At 37.6% G+C, this 16,414-nt stretch overlaps 1 protein-coding gene across 3 annotated transcripts in view; it reads left to right on the forward strand.

The window, feature by feature from the left end:
* suds3 (SDS3 homolog, SIN3A corepressor complex component) overlaps positions 1-15,399 on the forward strand; it is a 34,649-nt gene extending 19,250 nt beyond the window's left edge. The window contains exons 6-12 of one of the 3 annotated variants that reach the window (XM_062024478.1): positions 3,727-3,883; positions 4,196-4,291; positions 7,686-7,747; positions 7,827-7,848; positions 7,960-8,065; positions 13,583-13,667; positions 14,973-15,399. In XM_062024478.1, the coding sequence (XP_061880462.1) occupies positions 3,727-3,883; positions 4,196-4,291; positions 7,686-7,747; positions 7,827-7,848; positions 7,960-8,065; positions 13,583-13,667; positions 14,973-15,071 (627 nt within the window). In that variant the 3' untranslated portion in view covers positions 15,072-15,399. Of the gene's footprint in view, positions 1-3,726; positions 3,884-4,195; positions 4,292-7,685; positions 7,748-7,826; positions 7,897-7,959; positions 8,066-13,582; positions 13,668-14,972 lie in introns of all 3 variants that reach the window. The other 2 variants (XM_062024477.1, XM_062024479.1) reach the window with 2 other exon arrangements.
* The last annotated feature ends 1,015 nt before the right edge of the window (positions 15,400-16,414 follow it).

Below are 16,414 nucleotides of genomic sequence, written 5' to 3' on the forward strand. Positions count from 1 at the left end.
ATCAAATCTTTATTAGACACGTAAACAATGTGATAAAGAACATTTTACATCAATCAATCTAGGGGTCTAGATATCTGGTCAGGACACTCCTCTCTTTTGCCTTCACCTTCATTGTCCATTCCTTTTTGGTGACTTTATATACTCTGGACCTAGACGTTGAGTTTGAGACATACATAAAGTTAAAGTACCAATGATTGTCACACACACACTAGGTGTGGTGAAATGTGTCCTCTGCATTTGACCCATCCCCTTGATCACCCCCTGGGAGGTGAGGGGAGCAGTGGGCAGCAGCGTAGCCGCGCCCGGGAATAATTTTTGGTTATTTAACCCCCAATTCCAACTCTTGATGCTGAGTGCCAAGCAGGGAGGTAATGGGTACCATTTTTATAGTCTTCGGTATGACCCGGCCGGGATTTGAACTCACAACCTACCGATCTCAGGGCGGACACTCTAACCATGGCGGACAATGACTGATACAGTCTGCTTTGCCAGTCCAAAAGTATTCGCCGTTTTCCGGAGTCTTCCCTCTACGGCCAGGTAATACAAAGCACACGCTACCTTTTTTTTATCACATCCACAGGAGCTCGCATTCTCGTTGACTCTCCTTCGACAAATGGACAAAGTTTTTCGCTAAGTCGAATCACAGCTCACCTCGACATTCGAACTTTCTCTTGCCATCTGAGAAGTGTTGTATCTGAAATAGCTGCAATCGCTTTCTCGTAAGTAGGGGTGTAACGGCACGTACCTCGGTTTAGAGGTCACGGTTCGGTTCATTTTCGGTACAGTAAGAAAACAACAAAATATACATTTTTGGGTTATTTATTTACCAAATTTGCCAAATCTTCCACCAAAAATATTGTTCTTATTGGAATATTTGATGTGAAGTAATCGGAACCCTGGATAGGTCAATAATTCATAATAACATTGATTTTGATTCAATATTATGTTTTGAGCAATGACATTTCGAAAGAAAAAAAACAGCTTTGTTTTATTAGTCAACATTGCAACTTTTTCTAAATTACATTTAACCTTTAAGCTTTTTTATTTCACTTTTGTTATGTTTTTGTTTATTTTAATAGTATTTTTAGAATGTGCCGTGGGCCTTTAAAACATTAGCTGTGGGCCGCAAATGGCCTCCGGGGCACACTTTTGACACCCCTGCTATAGATAATAAAAAATTAAATGTGATAAATCTATGGATAAAAAGCAGAGCCTGGCGACGCATGCGCGTTTATCATAACTCTCTCTCTCGCTCTCTCTCTCTCTGCCCCTCCCTCACCAATACTGCTGCACGCACAATTTGTTTTGTTTTTAACCCTTTCTTAACCCTGAACGTACATTGAAAATACACGCAACCCTAACTCAAAATGCCGGACATTTGAGGCATTTAAGAAACTCCGCCCTGACAGCTCCGCAAAAGAGGACATGTCCGGTGAAAAGAGGACGTATGGTCAGTCTATCCTAGCCCGTTAGCGGCATGCTAGCAGCTAACGGGCTATGATAGACTACATTTTGAGTAAACAATGCACAACGTGCGTTACACTACTTAATATGTCCGTGTGGAAACTCGTTCGGTACACCTCCGAACCGAACCGGAACCCCCGTACCGAAACGGTTCAATACAAATACACGTACCATTACACCCCTACTCTTAAGGTATTCATGTGTGATTTCCACAAGCGTCTGTACATGTAGAAGAAAGAGAAACACGGGCATGTCTGGATGACTCGCCTCCATATTTCCAGTGGTTAGCTCCGAGTTACGAAACCGCTTTATTATGAAGCTGGCTGTGAAGCGTTCTTTCTGACATCACTTCCTGTGTGGGGCGCGGTCTTTCTGGCGTCACTTCCTCTCCGAACTCAGTTTGTAAACGATCAATGAGTCCATACTAAGGCTGCAGCTAACGATTATTTTTCTATCGATTAATCTATAGATTATTTTTTCGATTAATCGGTTAATCTATAGATTATTTTTTCGATTCATCTATAGATTATTTTTCCTTTTACCGATTTTTTTATTTTTATTATTTAAAATGAAGATGAAAAAATAAAAGTAGGCCAGTTTTTTCAAAAGGCATGGTTTTTATTTACAAAAAAAAAAAGTATGGCCACTCAGTCAACATTGACAACATGACAAAATATTCTGTAACAATGTAAACATTTAAAACTTTTAACATTTAACAAAATTAAAAGTAGCTTATTTGCTTTTTAATGTGCAAATATAAAAGTAAACATCCAGTGCAAATCTTAATATTCTGCAATAGTATAAGCATTTCAAAAGTAAAAGTATTGCTTATTTTGCTTTAAAATGTGCAAAAATAAAGATAAACGTCCAATACAAAAAAGTGCAAAACGAAATATTCTGTAACAACAGTGTAAACATTTCAACAAAAGTGAAAGTATTGCTTATTTGCTAAAATGTGCAAAAATAAAGATAAACATCCAATACAAAAAAGTGCCAATCTAAATATTCTGGAGCACTGTAAACATTAAGTATTGCTTTTAAAATGTGCAAAATAAACATCCAGTCCAACACAGTACACAATAACCAATTCTACTCATTCCAGTGAGTGACTAACAGTTGTAATGAAGAAAGGTTAGCATGTCTACTTGCTTTGCTTCTTTTCTTGTTTACAATATTCCCAGCAGCTGAAAATAGGCGCTCAGAAGGGGTCGATGTGGCTGGAACTGAGAGGTAATTAGCCTTCACCTCAAACCAGGACTGCGAGTGAGCTGAGCTGCAGTTTAAGTTTCTAGTAGGTCAACGGGCTCATAGTGATGTTACTAGTAGTTGACTGGGAGGTGTTTATTATCATTTGGGGAGAGTCCGCTGCCTGATGCTCACCTGCTAAACACCTATCTGCTCCACGCTGAAGCGCTGACTACATGCGCTATGAATACGCACTGCTGATTGGCTGATAATGCTTCGTGTGTACCAATCAGATGGTTGTGTGGGTGGGACAATGCTGCGTGTGTACCAATCAGATGGTTGTATGGGTGGGACAATGCTGCGTGCTGAGACAGAGGCAGACAAGCAAAGCAACTTGTTAAGACTTTAGCAGATAAAGTTAGCTTTAGTTTAGAAACTCGTTCGGTACACCCCCGTACCGAACCGAAAGCCCCGTACCGAAACGGTTCAATACAAAACACATACCGTTACACCCCTAGCAGATACAAATGACACATTCATGTTTTTGTGTAATGATGACAACGTATGCTAACGCGGACGATTGACTAGTTGATGGTTGATGGTTTTCTTTTCAAATGTTCGTTCATAGTCGTTGTGCTGCTATGATATGCCATTTCCGCTCGACACAGTGTGCATACAACAACATTATTAGGCTGTGTATTGAAATACTCCCACACTTTTGACGACTTTTGGCGTGCGTTTTTCCCCTCGCTCGCACAGTCTGCTTTGCGCTCCGCCATGACGGTAGTGTGACGTAAATATGCGACGCGTCGACGCACAAAAACGGCGTCGACGTATTTACGTAACCGATGACGTCGACTACGTCGACGCGTCGTTTCAGCCTTAGTCCATACAAAGCTAAGTGCCGGAGATTCCAGAAATACACGGCGCACTTAGCCCTGTAAAAATGTGTCCGAGGAGGGGGACCTTAAACGCTGGGTTAGTGTGGCTGAAACGGGGGCTTAGACTAAATAATTAGTTGTTTAAGGGGTTAAACGACCTAGGGTAGACATGGCCTTAGTCCTGTGTCTTGTGCAGACGGATCAGGTGGAGAGAAACTACAACAAGGAGAAGAAGGCGGCGGTGAAGGAGTTTGACGACAAGAAGGTGGAACTGAAGGAAAACCTCATCGCCGAGCTGGAGGAGAAGAAGAAGATGATCGAGAACGAAAAGCTAACCATGGAGCTAACAGGCGGTAAAATGACACCACTGGAAATATCTTTTGGTTCTATTGTCATTTGTATACCAAATAATGTGATATATATTGTTATCGCAGGATGCAATATATATCACAATATGTATTTTAGGCCGTATCGCCCATCACTAACACGACTTGTTGGTTACGCATAATGTTTGGCTGTACGATAACCGAGAAAGAATATGAAAAACGGGACAAATGTTGGCGAATAATTTTCATGGTCAAATGGGGAGTGCAAAAACCAAAGTTGGACTGTATTGACTTTTTGGGGGACTATGAGTTGTTTTAAGAATGTTTATTTTGATTCAGATTCCATGGAGGTGAAACCCATCATGACCCGGAAGCTGAGGCGGCGACCCAACGACCCGGTGCCCATTCCTGACAAACGAAGAAAGCCTGCACCTGATATCCCTTACATGCACTTTCACGTGTACTCCTATACCGCTGTGACGCGGTGCGTTGGCGTACTCAACTGCAGAAAGTGCCAGGTCTATACTAGCGTCAATTTGGGCAACTTTGTTAATAATACATATTGCAAATGAGCACTTTTATTCAATGAACCGCCACGTCTCCTACACTTGCAAAAAAAATCGTCAGTCTTAATTAGCACAGAGTATAAAAACATTGTTGTGGCTGTAGGCAACCTCATGCCATGTGATTTTTTTTTTTCAAAAAGAAACTCCTGTATTGCATTTGAGTAGTCGGCATCTTTATCTTGCTATTTCAGTTCAGTTTCAGTTTATTTGGAACGTGCCTACGACACAATGTAATGCATCACACAATTCCAGTTGTTTCATTACAGCACGTGCGAAAAGGAGTCGGAAGAAGCAGAGCTTATTTAATCCTACCCCTTTTCATACCATAGCAATTTTATCCAATTTCCTTGTTCTCTGTAACAGAACAGTGAACAAATAAATAATATACGATAGTAAGCATAGAAATATTAAATACCGTATTTTTCGGAGTATAAGTCGCACCGGCTGAAAATGCATAATAAATAGAGATGTCCGATATATGCGTTAAAATGTAATATCGGAAATTATCGGTATCGTTTTTTTTTATTATCGGTATCGTTTTTTTTTTAATTTTTTTTTTATTAAATCAACATAAAAAACACAAGATACACTTACAATTAGTGCACCAACCCAAAAAACCTCCCTCCCCCATTTACGCTCATTCACACAAAAGGGTTGTTTCTTTCTGTTATTAATATTCTGCTTCCTACATTATATATCAATATATATCAATACAGTCTGCAAGGGATACAGTCCGTAAGCACACATGATTGTGCGTGCTGCTGCTCCACTAATAGTACTAACCTTTAACAGTTAATTTTACTAATTTTCATTCATTACTAGTTTCTATGTAACTGTTTTTATATTGTTGTACTTTCTTTTTTATTCAAGATTTTTTTTTAAATTTATTTATCTTATTTTACTATTTTTTTAAAAAAGTACCTTATCTTCACCATACCTGGTTGTCCAAATTAGGCATAATAATGTGTTAATTCCACGACTGCATATATCGGTTGGTATCGGTTGATATCGGTATCGGTAATTAAAGAGTTGGACAATATCGGAATATCGGATATCGGCAAAAAGCCATTATCGGACATCCCTAATAATAAAGGAAAGAAACATATATAAGTCGCACTGGAGTATAAGTCGCATTTTTGTGGGAAATTTATTTGATAAAAGCCAACACCAAGAATAGACATTTGAAAGGCAATTTAAAATAAATAAAGAATAGTGAACAACAGGCTGAATAAGTGTACGTTATATGAGGCATAAATAACCAACTGAGAAGGTGCCTGGTATGTTAACGTAACATATTATGGTAAGAGTCATTCAAATAACTATAACATATAGAACATGCTATACGTTTACCAAACAATCTGTCACTCCTAATCGCTAAATCCCATGAAATCTTATACGTCTAGTCTCTTACGTGAATGAGATCAATAATATTATTTGATATTTTACGCTAATGTGTTAATCATTTCACACATAAGTCGCACCTGAGTATAAGTCGCACCCCCGGCCAAACTATGAAAAAAACTGCGACTTATAGTCCGAAAAATACGGTACTAAAAGTTTTAAGTGTTGTACGAGCATAAAAAATGCTTGCTTTAAAATATCAGCTGAATACGATCAATCACTATTACCGGGCATATTTACCTGTAAACACATCAGTTAGAGTCGAGTCTACTATATACCCCCCGGGTGTGTTTGCATAGAAAAGCAGCATTAGTGCTATTATTGCTGACTGAGCAGTTTTCTCCTTACCACTACTGCAACATTGGTTGTCTTTGCCACTGTGTTGCAATATACTTGCTGAGAGAGAAATGTTTGCTTACCCACTTTCAGTTCAGCTTTACAGATGCCATGTCTGCTGTACGCATTGTGTCTTTTAAGTCGTTGTCATCCCCCCCCCCCTATTTGAAGTGTGCACTGCAAAAAGTCAGTGTTCAAAAACAAGAAAAAAAATTAACAAAAAGTAGGGGTATTTTATTTGAACTAAGCAAAATTATCTGCCAATAGAACAAGAAAATTCGGCTTGTCAAGACTTTCCAAAACAAGTAAAATTAGCTAACCTCAATGAACCCCAAAATACCTTTAAAATAAGTATATTCTCACTCATAACAAGTGCACTTTTCTTGGTAGAAAAAAAAGAGACCTTTTTGCTCAATATGTTGAAAAATATTCTTAAATTAAGTAAATGCTAGTGCCATTATCTTGACATAATGATGTGCGCTCGGCATCCTGATTTGTTTTTTCATGCTTGAAGTAAGAAATTATTATTTTAAAAAAGTAGTTTTATACTTGTGAGTGTTGATGACACAGCTTTGCAACAGTTGATATTCTAGTTTCAAGCATGTTTTACTCAATATAGCTCATCAAATCTCAGCAACAAGCTGTAATATCTTACTGAGATCATTTAGGACCAAAACACTTAAAACAAGTAAAACACTCTAACATAAAATCTGCATAGTGAGAAGTAGGGATGTCCGATAATGGCTTTTTGCCGATATCCGTTATGCCGATATTGTCCAACTCTTTAATTACCGATACCGATATCAACCGATATATACAGTCGTGGAATTAACACATTATTATGCCTAATTTGGACAACCAGGTATGGTGAAGATAAGGTACTTTTTAAAAAAATGAATAAAATAAAATAAGATAAATAAATTAAAAACATTTTCTTGAAAAAAAAAGAAAGTAAAACAATATAAAAACAGTTACATAGAAACTAGTAATGAATGAAAATTAGTAAAATTAACTGTTAAAGGTTAGTACTATTAGTAGAGCAGCAGCACGCACAATCATGTGTGCTTACGGACTGTATCCCTTGCAGACTGTATTGATAAATATTGATATATAATGTAGGAACCAGAATATTAATAACAGAAAGAAACAACCCTTTTGTGTGAATGAGGAGGGAGGTTTTTTGGGTTGGTGCATTAATTGTAAGTGTATCTTGTGTTTTTATGTGGATTTAATTAAAAAAAAAAAAAAAAAAACCAAAAAAACGATACTGATAATAAAAAAACCGATACCGATAATTTCCGATATTACATTTTAACGCATTTATCGGCCGATAGTATCGGCAGACCGATATTATCGGACATCTCTAGTGAGAAGAATTATCTTAACAGACAGAAAATAAGCAAATATCACCCTTATTTGGGATGTTTAATCTTACTTAGATTCCAGTTTTTGCAGTGTGGCGCTGACGTGTTTATCGCCGTCATCGCTGCTCATTTCCTCCCGTCTCCCTCCTTAATTCCTCGCACCGCAGTTAAACTACCTTCTCACGGACGATCAGATCATGGAAGACCTAAGAACGTTAAATAAGGTACGTTTTAAAGACGCCGCGTAATATCCCTGGCCTGTCTGCCGTGTGTGTGTTCATTTCGCTGACTTTCTCGTTGCAGCTCAAGTCACCAAAGCGACCAGGTGTGTCGGCGCTCACGCCAACGTCATTGATTGCTCAAACTTCTTCAGGTACTACTTCACGGACAAGCGACGGACCCCATAAACATATTGGTTTTGTTTACCCGCTTCTAGTGTCCCCTTCGTCGCCGGAGCACATCCCCTCCGCGCCCATGGAGTACCCGTCCCAGCGCTTCGAGGCCCGCATCGAGGAGGGCCGCCTGTACTACGACAAAAGATGGTACGTCTCGTCTCTCCTTGCCACTCCATGACGACGCAGGTGCGGTTTTCACCACTAGATGGCCACATTTCACCATAGATGCTTTAAAGCAGCCTCCCAGCTGCCTCTAGTACATTTAATTACCCACAATCACAGGAAGGGTCTTGTCTCCGCGGCGACGGGCAGAAAAGAGACGAGGCGACCGTGCTTTCATCTCCTGTTTTTATTGTTGAAGGAGGCGTCGTTATCCTCGCACGCGATCAAAGGCGTCGCTCGCCTCCCTCCGAGCGCTGTCAGTGTTTTGACAGTTTGAGGCGAAAACAAGGGAAGAACACTCTCTTTGACCCCATTTAAGCCCGCCGTCTTTAAACAAAGCGTACGTTCTACCGCCGTAGTGTCAGGGAACGCCGGAGGCTTTTGGAGGTAAAAGCGGGAAGGAAAAAAAACTTAAATGTTGTAATATTCAAACTAAATCAGAAAATATTAAGTGGAAGCATACAGGAAGCGCACTATGTCCAGTGTTTCCCATAGACTGCCAAGATACCTGTGACGGTGGGGGCGTGGCTATGGGCGTGGTCACCATTACATCATCGAGTAATTTGCATAATTTACTACAATGATTTGATTTTCTCTAAAAAGGCTCAAAATGTATACTTACTAATTAATAATAACAGTTTTGTTTTAAACGTCCATCCATCCATCCATCCATTTTACAATATAATTACAACACTTTATGTACATATTTATATACAGATTTGAACAATAAGTTATTCACTGAAATATATGATTAATTGTGGTTCTTACAAAAAATATATCTTATAAAATATAAAAGCTAAAATGTCTCAAAGCTCTGCCCCTTTAATTAGTGCATACTAAATCATTTAACTTTAGCCTACTACTACAACCATATTATTTACCAGCAACATAAAGTGAAACAGAGGCAGAGGTGTCCTGCCACAGTCAGTAACAAATAAACAGAAAACAGTAGTAGTGGTAGATAGACACAGAGCTTCATCAAACATCTGATCCACTGAACAAAGAGCTCCAAAAATCTTGAACTTTAGACTGCCATCAGTTTTACTCCCTACACTTAACCATGTGTTTCCTACTGCCTGCAGACTTTGCACCCTTTGTTATATACACATGTTGTGTTTCTAATATAAATACATTTAATAAAGTCAAATACAAATAAGGCAACAAGAGAAGTATCCTACACTTCTCTTTTGTAAAGTAAATCTGAACAGTCGATATGGGCATCTACATCAACTATATGATTTGCCTGAGAAGCTGGAAAGGACAAAAAAAAAAATTTAATTTTAATTTTTAATTTTTTTTAAAATTTGTGGCGGACGTAATTCTTTTGTGGCGGGCCGCCACAAATAAATGAATGTGTGGGAAACACTTATGTCCATTAAAAGTATACATATTCTTTGTCTTTTTAAGGACACAAGAACATTTTGTTTTTGTTGGACTAGTGTTGATTGGCAACACTAAATGGTCCCTAGTGTGTGAATGTGAGTGTGAATGTTGTCAGTTTATCTGTATTGGCCCTGTGATGAGGAGGCGACTTGTCCAGGGTGTACCCTGCCTTCCGCCTGAATGGAGCTGAGATAGGCTCCAGCAAAGGGACAAGCGGTAGAAAAATGGATGGATGGATAGTTTTATATAATTAAAATATGTTGGGGTTTTTTTATAAATAATGAAAGCAATTCAGGTTAAATCATAAAGCAGAAAATGATAAAAAGAGGAAGGATGAATAAAGCACACTGACCATAAAAAGTACACATTAATACATTTATAGAATATTCCTTGTCCTTTTAAATCAGGGGTCCACAACCCACAATGTTGAAAAAGCCATATTGGACCAAAAATACAAAACAAATAATCTGTCTGGAGCCACAAAAAATGTAAGTCTTATATAAGTGTTATAACGAAGGCAACACATGATGTAAGTGTCTATATTAGCCTACTATCAAATAGGCTTTAAAAGTATCATATAAGTGTTATAAGGAGGACAACTCATGATGTAAGTGTCTATAATAGCCTACTATCAAAATGACTATGTGTCGCAGGCTGACGCAAATCTTCAATGACAGAAATGTTTGAAATGTAAAATTTCAACTTCATTTTTACAACATTGGAAAACTTTAGTAAAACGAAGGCTTCTCAGCGGGTGAGATGACTCCTGGAAATTACTGGCTTAGAATGGCCAAAGGTTATAGATGTGTGTGTCCAAGTTAAAGGAAACGGCAGGCTGTCTTCTTCTAATGGATTTATTACAATCTTTGCCAGCTGGATAACGTTGGCTGTGGTCTATAACGACACACAAACAACTATCAGAAATGCAGCCAATATTACATACAGATAATGTGTCATGTGACATGCAAAAGTAAATTAAATACACAGAGGACATAAGTAAAGGAAATGAAATGAGCTCAAATGTAGCTACAAACGAGGCATAATGATGCAATATCTACTTACAGCTATCCTAAATAGCATGTTAGCATCGATTAGCTTGCAGTCACGCACTGACCAAATATACCTGTTTAGCACTCCAACAAGTCAATAACATCAACAAAGCTCACATTTGTGGATTCACGCACAGCATAAAACGTTTGGTGGACAAAACGAGACAAAGGCGTGGCATAAAACACGTCTTTCTGTGGCAGCGTCAGAGAAAGTTGTACATGTAAACACACCAGTTCAAGGACCGCAAAATTAGTAGGACAAAACGGCACTTGCCAAATACTCTCATCAGTGAAGCATGTTTAATATAAACAGTGGGATTTCTAACAATTAGGAAGATTTGTGTCATGTTTGTCCTCCTACAGAAACCATATTGAAACAAAAAATATATATTTTACCTTATCTTTTCATTTTCATACATTTTTGGAAAAAGCTCCATGGAGCCACTATGGTGGCGCTAAGTTGCTGACCCCAGTTTTAAATAAAGACTTATAAAAATTTTGTAGATGTGGGTGTGAATGTTGTCTGTCATTCTGTGTTGGCTCTGTGATGACGGACAAGCGGTAGAAAATAGATGGTTGAATAGTTTTATATCATAAATTGTAAAATTTATTTTTTTCTTAAACACACAAAGCAGAAAACATTAAATGAAGGATGAATAAAGCGCACCATGTCCATAAAAATCGTACCTCACCACTTGTATTTTGTGTCCAAAATGATAGGAACATTTTTTTTTGTGGTTTTGAAGATGTCTAAAAAATAAATAAATCACAAAATAAATAAAAAAATGTTGAATTGTTTTATATCATAAATTGTAAGATTTATTTTTTTCTTAAAAAAACAAAGCAGAAAACATTAAATGAAGGATGAATAAAGCGCACCATGTCCATAAAAATCGTACATCATCACTTGTATTTTGTGTCCAAAATGATAGGAAAACAGTTTTTTGTAGTTTTGAAGACGTCTAAAAAAAAAATCACAAAATAAAAAAAAAATGTTGAACGAGTTTTATCAGAAAATATTAAATGAAGGATGAATAAAGCGCACCATGTCCATAATAATCGTACCTCACCACTTGTATTTTGTGTTTAAAATGATAGGAAAACAGTTTTTTGTGGTTTTAAAGATGTTTAAAAAAAAAAAATCACAAAATAAAAATAAAAATGTTGAACGAGTTTTATCAGAAAACATTAAATGAAGGGTGAATAAAGCGCACCATGTCCATAAAAATCGTACCTCACCACTTGTATTTTGTGTCCAAAATGATAGAAAACATTTTTTTGTGGTTTTAAAGATGTCTAAAAAAAAATCACAAAATTGAAAAAAAAAAGAAGTAAAAAGATTAAAAAAAAAAAAAAATGAGAGCCATTCAGATTAAATTATAAAGCAGAAAACATTATCAATCACTCATCCATCCTTTCGGGTCGTTATTTATATAGCCCTTAGTCACAAATGCCTCAAAGGGCAACACAAACCACGACGACATCTGATCCACATCAGGGCAAGAACAAAGTCAAGCCAATGGGGACAATGAGAAACCTTAGAAGGCAGCGCAGATTAACACTAGAAGTCCCAGCATTTTTCTGTCTACCCAGAAGACCCAGAGAGGGGTCATTTGGCCCGACGCTTTTCCCGAATACACTAATCACTCATTTTGTTATGGTAATGAGGCTGTTAGGGGCAGTTTGTCCAATGCAAGGACAATCATGCAACTGTGCGCTGTGTTGACTGCTACCGTTATACATGTGGGAAATGCCGAAAGGAGCAATGGCAGTGCCAGGATTGTGAGTGACTGCTCAAATGTATGTCAGTCACGTTTACATGGACATGGTTTTTCATTCTTTGTAAATATGCTTTTTTCTTTGTAAATTTTTTTTTTTTAACTATTTTTGGCACACAAAAATAACAATTGCTTCTGCAACAACCCTCCACACCAAAACTGGGAAAACAGTTGCTTTTTCATTCTTTGTAAATATGTTTTGTTTTGTATTTTTTTTAACAATAAATGTCAGAGTGTTGATCCCTTCATTCTTGTTGATCCTTTGTTGATCCTTGCAAAAACACACACAACCTACCTCAGAACTAAAGCTTGAGCTGTAAGGTCCCCTCCCCCACACAGGCTCAAGTGGCCCCCTGCCGTGTGCCACTAACAGCCACATTTTCATAACAAAAGGAGTGTCCACAGGGGGGACTAGGGGTCAAATGACCCTCTTGTGGGTTTTCTAGGTAAAAAGGCCAATTGGCCCTTCTCTGGGACTTCTAGTGTTAATAACGTGGAGAGAGGAGGAGTGGTCCACCCCGGGTCCTGAAGTGGAAACTGATCAGCTGCCACCTGTTAACCTCTCCACACAGAAAAGAGGGACAGAGCAGACAAGAGAAAGGGCAGATCAACTGGTCTAAACAGCGGCCTATTTAAAGACTTAGGTTTATAAATGAGTTTTAAGATGGGACTTAAATGCTTCTATTTAAAAAGAGAAAGGATGAATAAAGTGCACTTTGTCCATAAAAACTATACCTCACCAATTGTATTTTGTATCCAAAATAAATGATAGGAAAAACAGTTTTTTGTGGTTTTAAAGATGTCCAAATAAATGACAGAACAACAAAAAAAAATGTTGGACTAGTTTTAAATGGAAGTAAAATTGTGTTTATTTTTGTATTAATAAAATCCATTCAGAATAAATGATAAAGCAGGAAATATTAAAAGGAGAAAGGATGAATAAAATGTCCATAAACATCATACATTCACCAATTTTAGTTTGTGTCCAAAATAATAGCTAAACATTTTTTGTCATTGCTAAGATTGTCTAAAAAACACAAAATGACATAATTTTTGTTGGACTAGTTATTATATTTAGAAATAATGACGTTTAAATAGGTGTGGTATCAATAATTAAAGCATGTGTGCTTAATTTAGGTGTCACAAAATGAGTAGGAAGTAAGTGATGAGTGCAGTTGTGATGCCATAAAAGTAGCATTACATCTTCTCTTGGTTTTATCACTTGTGGGGGAAATTAACATTTGGAACAATGTCATTCTCTTATGTGTGAATCCTTCCCCGATGCACACCAGGTACCACAAGAGCCAGGCCATCTACCTGGAGTCCAAAGACAACACCAAGATCAGCTGTGTCATCAGCTCAGTGGGCACCAACGAGGTGGGTCTTCTTCTTCTTCTTCTTCTTCTTCTTCTTCTTCTTCTTCTCCTTCTCCTTCTCCTTCTTCTTCTCCTTCTCTTTCTCCTTGTTCTTGTTCTTCTTGTTGTTCTTGTTCTTCTTCTTGTTCTTCTTCTTCTTCTTCTTCTTCTTGTTCTTCTTCTTGTTCTTCTTCTTGTTCTTGTTCTTCTTGTTCTTCTTCTTGTTCTTGTTCTTCTTCTTCTTGTTCTTCTTCTTGTTCTTGTTCTTGTTCTTCTTCTTGTTCTTGTTCTTCTTGTTCTTCTTCTTGTTCTTCTTCTTGTTCTTGTTCTTCTTGTTCTTGTTCTTCTTGTTCTGTACCTCTTGATCTTGTTTTCTTCTTCTACTTTGTCTTTACTTTTTCTTCTTCTTTTTCTTTTTTGTTGTTCGTTCTTCTTTTTGTTATTGTTCTCGTTCTTTTTGTTCTTGTTCTTGTTCTGCATCTTCTTCTTCTTTACTTGTTCCTTTTGTTCTTCTTCTTCTTCTTCTCCTTACTATTTTTGTTCTCGTTCTTGTTCCTGTTCTTTCTCTTCTTGTTTTTCTTTTTCCTGTTCTTTGCTTGTTCTGTACCTCTTGATCTTGTTTTCCTCTTCTTCTACTTCGTCTTTACTCGTTCTTCTTTTTCTTATTATTCTTGTTTTTATTTTTGTTCTTGTTTTTTCTTTCTCTTGTTCTTTTTTTTTTTTTTTTGTTGTTGTAATTTTTATAATATTCATTCATTCATTTGATAGGGAAATCATATTACAGGTACTGAAAAACAGACATCCTCTCAGGCTCCCCCGAAAAAAATAAAAATAATAATTTAAAACAAAAAAGAAAGAAAAAAAAAAGTGTTCTTTTTGTTATTGATCTTTTTTTTTTAGCGTATTTTTCTTCTTGTTATTCTTTACTTCTTTTCATGTTCTTCTTTTTGTGTTTGTTCTTCTACTTCTTTACTTGTTCTTCTTTTTTTTCTTGTTCTTTCTCTTGTTCCTATTTTGCTTTTCTTCTTGATCTTGTTTTTTTTGTTCTTATTCTTGTTTATAATTTTCTTGTGTTTTTGCTGTTGCTCTTTTTGTCGCTCTTGATCCTGTTTCTTCTTGTTCTTAATGTTCTGAAACTTCTTGTTCCTGTTGTTGTCTTGTTTTTCTTCCAGTGCTTGTTTCTCTTCCTTTTCTTCTTCATATTGTTCTTTTTTCTCTTCTCATTTTCGTTGTTGTTTTTCTTATTATTATTATTCCTGTTCTTCGTCTTGTATGCGCTTACATCATAAATAAATTAACATGCACCTTTCCTTTGCGTCTTGTTGAGATTTGGGTGAGGAAGACCAGCGACAGCACAAAGATGAGGATATACTTGGGGCAGCTGCAAAGGGGAGCCTTCGTTATCCGGCGACGGTCAGCGGTGTGAAACACGAGGCCTTCACCAAACTGTACATTGAAACCCGACCCCTAGCTGGACATTTGTATACGACCCCTGACTGTACATTTATATCCCCCCCCCCCCCCCCCCCACACACACACACCTGTACATTTGTCTGACACACGTCTCATCTGCTTTTATTAGTTTGTTCTTCAAAATAAATTGAATTCCGTTGCCATTATGTTACAACATGCTTTTATGGACCTCATTTATGTTTGACACATTAGTCATGATTTAAGGGAACATAGAACATCTATAAGTGACAGACTGATAGCGCATCATTTTTTAAGACGTGTAGCGAAACCAGGCTCATCTAGCTTGAGGCGGTGAGGAAGGAGGTTTTTATCTGAAAAGTGGACACATACTTTTATGTACATTTTTGTGTTACAAGAGGTGTGTCCACACTTGTTCCATTAAAGGCCTACTGAAAGCCACTACTACCGACCACGCAGTCTGATAGTTTATATATCAATGATGAAATCTTAACATTATAACACATGCCAATACGGCCGGGTTAACTTATAAAGTGACATTTTAAATTTGCCGCTAAACTTCCGGTTCGAAACGCCTCTGAGGATGACGTATGCGCGTGACGTAGCCCGGGGAACACGGGTATGCCTTCCACATTGAAGCCAATACGAAAAAGCTCTGTTTTCATTTCATAATTCCACAGTATTCTGGACATCTGTGTTCGTGAATCTGTTGCAATCATGTTCATTGCATTATGGAGAAGGAAGCTGAGCAAGCAAAGAAGAAAGTTGTCGGTGCGAAATGGACGTATTTTTCGAACGTAGTCAGCAACAACAGTACACAGCCGGCGCTTCTTTGTTTACATTCCCGGAAGATGCAGTCAAGATGGAAGAACTCGGATAACAGAGACTCTAACCAGGAGGACTTTTGACTTCGATACACAGACGCCTGTAGAGAACTGGGACAACACAGACTCTTACCAGGATTACTTTGATTTGGATGACAAAGACGCAGACGTGCTACTGTGAGTATGCAGCTTTGGCTTCTAAACATTTGATCGCTTGACCGTATGTGCGCAACTTTTTTTTGCGTATGTACGTAACTTTTAAAAAATATATAAGCTTTATGAACCTTGGGTTAGGTGAACGGTCTTTTGGGCTGAGTGATTGTGTGTGTTGATCAGGTGTTTGAATTGTATTGGCGTGTTCTATGGAGCTAGGAGCTAGCATAGGAGCTAGGAGCTAGCATAACAAACACGCAGGTGTTTTTATGCAGGATAAATTTGTGGCATATTAAATATAAGCCTGGTTGTGTTGTGGCTAATAGAGTATATATATGTCTTGTGTTTATTTACTGATGTA

The sequence above is a fragment of the Entelurus aequoreus genome, linkage group LG17, assembly GCF_033978785.1.
Source record: "Entelurus aequoreus isolate RoL-2023_Sb linkage group LG17, RoL_Eaeq_v1.1, whole genome shotgun sequence".
In the NCBI taxonomy this organism is placed as follows: Eukaryota; Metazoa; Chordata; class Actinopteri; order Syngnathiformes; family Syngnathidae; genus Entelurus; species Entelurus aequoreus.